Source organism: Triticum aestivum, chromosome 3B (genome assembly GCF_018294505.1).
Source record: "Triticum aestivum cultivar Chinese Spring chromosome 3B, IWGSC CS RefSeq v2.1, whole genome shotgun sequence".
NCBI lineage: Eukaryota > Viridiplantae > Streptophyta > Magnoliopsida > Poales > Poaceae > Triticum > Triticum aestivum.
This window is the reverse complement of record NC_057801.1, coordinates 366,924,598-366,930,903: the sequence shown is the minus strand read 5'-3', so window position 1 is coordinate 366,930,903 and position 6,306 is coordinate 366,924,598. Positions and strand designations below refer to the sequence as shown.

General features: G+C 39.2%; 1 protein-coding gene across 1 annotated transcript in view; it reads right to left on the bottom strand.

Moving 5' to 3' along the window:
• Positions 1-1,674: 1,674 nt before the first annotated feature.
• The window catches only part of LOC123069924 (nodal modulator 1), a 28,759-nt gene continuing 24,127 nt past the window's right edge, over positions 1,675-6,306 (bottom strand). The window contains exons 23-27 of the mRNA XM_044492905.1: positions 4,019-4,110; positions 3,267-3,495; positions 2,823-3,179; positions 2,202-2,275; positions 1,675-2,110 (exon numbers count right to left, since the gene is read on the bottom strand). Of these exons, the coding sequence (XP_044348840.1) occupies positions 2,005-2,110; positions 2,202-2,275; positions 2,823-3,179; positions 3,267-3,495; positions 4,019-4,110 (858 nt within the window). The 3' untranslated portion in view covers positions 1,675-2,004. The remainder of the gene's footprint in view (positions 2,111-2,201; positions 2,276-2,822; positions 3,180-3,266; positions 3,496-4,018; positions 4,111-6,306) is intronic.

The following is a 6,306-nucleotide window of genomic DNA, read 5'->3' as shown; positions in this document are numbered from 1 at the left end:
AATGAAAACATGAACATTTTTTTGAACACGAAACTTTTTCTGAAGTTGTGAGCAAATTTTTGGAAGTGAGAACATATTTTGAAATTCCTGTACATTTTCTAAAACATAAATTTTGTATGAATGTCATTCTAAAGAGATTTTTATAAAGAGAACATTTTTTCCAAAATATGAACATAACAACCATTTGAAAACGAGAACATTTTTTGGAATTACTGAACATTTTTTGAAAAACACGAACATTTTCTGAAATTGTGAAAAAATTTTAGAACAAGAGCATTTTTTGAAATTGTGAACAAAATTTGAAAACGGGAACATTTTATAAAATTCCTGAACATTTTTGAAAACATGAACATGAGAAAACATTTGAAAACGAGAACATTTTTTTGAATTGACTGAACATTTTTGAAAACATGAATATTTTTTGAAATTGTAAACAAAATTTAAAACAAGAACATTTTTTGAGATTCTTGAAAGACTTTTTGAAACATGAACGTTTTTTAAAATTGTAAACAAAATTTGAAAACGGGAACATTTTTTGAAATTCAGAACAAATTTTGAAAACAAGAACATGTTATAAAATTCCGAATAGATACTGGATATTCTCAAACAAAATAAAATAAAAAACGAAAGAGCGAAAAAAGACAAGAAAACAGAAAATTAAATAAAAAATTTAAACGAAAAAGGAAATGAAATAGAAAAGAAAAAGAAACAAAAGGGAAAAAAAGGGAAATAGAAAAAACGGTTCATGAACCTCCTATAAGGTTCCCAAAACCAAAAAAAAACCGGCTGAAAACCACCTAGAAGATTCCCAAAACCGGACTCAAACGGTCGATCTCCCCCTGTGCATCCGGTCGACTACTTGCGGCAACGAGCAGCGAATAGGAATTTCCGTGACGAGGATCCCCTGCCGAGGGGGTGCCGTTCCACCACCGATACATGGGCCTGCTTGAAACTTGGCGCACATGTCAACATCATAGGAGCTCTCTCTTTATATGTATGTGTACATGCGACGCTCAACAGAAACGTAGCAATGTGATTTTTTTTTTTGAATACAGCAAGTTGTTCTTTGATGCCCACAAAACGAAACAATCAGCCACTGATATCATAGTATTTCTAGAACGGTCAACGATGACACTGCAGTTCTTTCCTCTTGCTACCGGAAATCAAACACCTATCATAGTATTTCTAGAACTGTAAACAATGACACTGCAGTTCTTTCCTCTTGCTACCGGAAATCAAACACCAGGCTCTCAAAATTATATTACCTCCATCCCAAATTATTTGTTTTAAATTTGTGTAAAACCAGATACATCCATATCTAGACAAGTAATTCGGATGGAGTATAATACTACCATCGTATGACATTTCCAATGACAAACAATGAGACAAAATTTGTGTTAGTCAACAATGACACTCCCCCGTAAAGAAATATAAGTGTTTAGATCACTGTATTAACTGTTAGCTTCCTTTCCTCAAAAAAAAAACTGTTAGCCTCATCTGCAAAATACCCATTAGGAAGAAAGTAAAAGTAAACAGCTACTTCCTCTGTCCGGAATTACTTGTCACACAAATGGATAAAAATGGATGTATCTAAAACTAAAATACATCTAGATACATCCATTTTTCCAACAAGTATTTCCGGACGGAGGGAATACGTACTTTCTAATCCTGACGTGCAAGTTCAAATTTTTCCACACCTAATCAGGATCATATGTTTCAGGCTCTCTTTCTCAATATTGTCTTCCGTGGTTCCTTTCTGCTCCATGTGTTTCAACTTAGGGAAGTCATTCCTATCTAGACAAGTAATTCAGGCGGAGGGAGTATAATACTACATTCTCAATGACCAACAATGAGACGAAATTTGTATTAGTCAACAATGGTACAAACTATTAACTATTAGCTTCCGCATCTGCAAAATTACCCATTGGGAAGAAAGGAAACAGCTACATTTGTAATCCTGATGTGTAAGTTCAAATTCTCCACACCTAATCAGGATCATATGTTTCAGGCTCTCTTTCTCAATATTGTCTTGCGTGGTTCCTTTCTGCTCGGTGTGTTTCCTGAACCTAGGGAAGTCATTCCTACAGCGCTTTGGTACAAGTCCTTCAACCTATAGCATCATGATATCATATAAAAGCAGTTCCTACAACCATGATTACTTAAGTTTACACAAAGAGGCTGGTCATGATATAGCAACCAACCTTGGCATACTGATCACGACTGTAACAACAGAAACTCCAACAATAAGAGGAAAAACTGGGGCTGGGGTCAGTTCCTGCAAGAGATAGCAATTAGATGATACTCCCTCCGTTTTTATTTACTCTGCATATTAGAGTTGACTGAAGTCAAACTTAGTAAAGTTTGACCAAGTATATAGAAAACAATATAGACATTTATCATAACAAATCTATATTATGTGAAAGTACATTCTATAATAAATCTAATAGTGTTGATTTGTTATTGAATAGGTTAATATTTTTGTTTAGAAACTTCGTCAAAGTTTACAAAGCTTGACTTTGACCAAAGCTAATACGCGGAATAAATAAAACGGAGGGAGTACATAAACACAAAATTTAGGAACACGTTAAAGATTTTCCAACAACAAAACATATAAATGCATGGAGTACAAAGATATCTTGGTTCTGGTTAAATAAAACCTTGAAATTTTCTACTGTATCATTCATTTGCAGACAGGCAAAGGAATGGTTTCAAAAAGCTAATTTCTTCAATTCTTACCTCAAATTTCCCAGTTTGAGAAGACAAACAAATAAAGTATATGTCATTGTGATGCAATGCTGACACAAGTGCATGAAAAAGGTTACCTGTTTGTGATGCCGCTCTTCCGTTTTATATTTAAGAGGACCAACATGAATCTGAGGTTGCTTTTCTAGGTCAACTTCAACCAACTCAGATTCAAATATATGGGTATGTGATGGAAGGCCAGACCGAAGCTGAACAAAATGCTTTCCTTTGGGTAAATTTCTTACTTCGACGTGGTAGGAAAGAGGAACAGGAACTACAGATTCTATTCTAGAAGGGTCAACAGCTGATCTAATTTCAACAGATAAATGTGGCTGCAACATATCAATGTCATTTCCTTCCACGTGACAGCTCAAAATTGTTGCTTCTGGGCGTTCAAAAACCACAAAACCAATACCAGAGATGTCCTCCTCATCGACCTGATTAAAAAAAAGAGCAGTGCCTCTGTCATTAGTGACAAGATTGCAGTACGCAAATGCGCGCAAAGGACATCAAGAGTGACTTACATCAACTGATACAGATTCTGGTGAAGCACGCTCAACTGCTGCCAACCTGAGATTATCTTTTGCAACTACTCTTATTGAGTAAGATGAGCCAGGGATAAGTCCTCTCAAGCGGAACCTACCAAAAGAATCTGTAGTAGCTTCCTCATAATAACCTCTTGATTCAGATCTAGCTTCAACAAAAACACCTTCCTTTGGTTGGCCAGTTAACAGTGTAACAGAACCCATGGCACTACATTGAAAAGCAGGTTTAGTTAGTAGCATAAAATTGGTTTAGTGAAAAAGCGTGTGCCAGAACTGCTATATTGATTAGAACTTCATGAGCACATTCGCGTCATGTGGGAATCATGCAGGAAACATAATTTCGAAAACATTAGTGGTAGGTCCACTGCTGCACTTCAGCACTCATACAGAGTATAAAAGTTACATTTCCCAGAATAACACTAGTAATATTAAATGTATTACTCCTATTATCTGCATACAGCTACATATGAGGGCATAACCATGATTATTTGAGTGGCCTCTTTAGAACTGGAAAATTTCTCAATGGTATATATGTTATCATCTCGTGAGCATTACATAGCCTAATTGATACTCAAATGATTGGACTCCAAAAAGGAAATCTATGCAAACAAATATATGTGCATGAATTATCTGCAGACTGCGAGGTGGTTTCTTTCGATAGATGGCAAAAGATGGGAACAAATTAGAACATGCATACAAATCAAATTACGTATGTTAAAAATCAAACAAACCTGAAGGCAACACGGGTTGCACGGAACTCAACCGCTCTAGACTCCCCAGAATTGACATCAATAGCAACTGTTGATGGAGTAAATTTATATTCCTACAAGAAAACCACCAAACCATCAAGGGCTCTCCAACCAATAAACTTGTATATAATGCCCAATTACAGTTATGTTGTGCAGTGTATATGGCATATCTGGTGGTTAGTGCGCCACCATAATCATTATATGCCCACCCGGCTTTAAAAAAAACTTAGAAAGTAGTGGAAACTCAAGGGGATGCGGCTCAGGCTTTCAAGGACAGGGTTATTAAGGAGGGCCCTTGGGAGGAAGGAGGTGATGCAAACAATATGTGGATGACGATGGCGACTTCCGTTCTAAAGGTGGCTTCAGAAGAGTTTGGGGTGACGGGAAGTAAAGTGAAACTAAGGCCTTCTTTGATTGGCAGGATTTTCAAATCGTAGGAATAGGAAAAGTATAGGATTGGAGTGGCATGCACACATGAATCCTACAGGATTAGCATGGAGTGTTTGATGGCACAGGAAAAGCAAAGGAATTGTAAAAAGAGGTTGGAATGGATGTTAGATTTCCTATGAAATGTAATACAAAAGATTCCATAGGAAAAATTCCTATGGGATCCAATCCTATGAATCAAAGAACCAACATAGGAAAAATTCTTAAGAATTTCAATCCTCCAGAAATCCTATAGAATTCCTTTGAATCAAAGGAGCCCTAAAGATGCCCGGTAGTGGAACGATGTTGTCCAGAAGGCTATTAAGGAGAAGAAAGACAGTTTTAAACGCCTACACCTGGATAAGGGTGCAGACAACATAGAGAAGTACCAAGGCAGCAAACAGCGCAAAACGAGTTGTGATTGAAGTGAAGCAGCACAAAGGTTGTGGAGGAGCAACTCCACCTTGCCGCTACAACGTGTACAGCACAAGTGTTGAAGGAACAACTTCAACGTGCTCGCTAGATATCGCTCTAGAGGCGAATGTAGGCCGATATGGCAGCAAGAGTTCAATCCAGAACTCCTAGAGCACAAGATCTACTCCAGTATCTTAGATAAGAACAACAAGTTCTATTATAGGTAGTGGGTACATCGTCTGGTTACAATAGAGGAGAGGACCTCTATTTATAGGGCTTTGGGAAGCCTTCACATACTTCTACTTATAGCTGGAACACTCTAGAAAACATTATTTAGGATTCACCATTCTACTCACAGCTACTTATAACTAGAGAACTCTAGAAACAGCAGGTAGGGTAAAGAAAAGAAAAGAAATACTACACTAGAGTGGAAGTATCTAGAAGTAGTCAAACAGATCTGGCATGTGTGTTTTGTTTCTCATCTATTGTTCCTCATAATTCTCCCCTGGTTGTTTGGAACTCGCCCTCGAGTTATCGTCGTAGAGCGCTTCTTCTGGATGGTAGAGAGTCAAGTCCGCAACATTGGAAGTGTTGGATATGCCCATGTCGCTTGGAAGATCTATCATTGGGCGATGGTGACACAAACTCAGGTTGCATTGGCTGTGGAGATTGTCTTGGTGAGATGGCTGTCCAGCAGGAGATGGTCCAGGAACAAGGGAAGGTGCTCCCCCTGCAGCTGCACTTGGTGTGGAAGGAGCAACTTGTTGGGTCTTTGTGATGATGAAGTCGCTGCATGGTGGATCTGAGCTGACAGCCGCCCAATCCCAGCTGGCCTCTTCATCGAAGATGACATCATGGGTGATATGGACACGCTCTGGATCGTATGCGCGATAGCCCTTAACGCGCTCGTTGTAGCCGATGAAGACCATGGCGGAGCTGTGGTCATCGAGCTTGAGAAGCTGCGGGCGCACCTCCTTGAGGTACACCACACCCAAAGGTGTGCAGGTGCTGGACAGCGGGCTTCCTCCCGTGCCATGCCTCAAATGGTGTCATGCCAGCCAGACTTCTGGTGGGGGCTCGGTTCAGCAGGAAAACTGCAGTTGTGACCGCCTCCCCCCAAAATTCTGCTAGCAGCTTCCTTTATTTCAGCCGGGCACGAGCACTGGCGACCGCCGTCTGATTTTACTACCGACCATGCAGCTCTAGCTGTTTTTTTTTTTTTGAGTTTCTGGAACATGCAAAAACCAAACTGACTACTGCTGTCTAGATGCATACACTACCTTACTAAGGAAGCTCCACCCGTCCTATGTTAGACCTTTCAACCTGAGCATTGATAGTTGTGGATGACACTAGGAGAGTTGGGACAATTTTCGTTGGTTTATTTCTCACACAATGCCATGCCAACCTGAGGGGTTGGGGATACATATTTA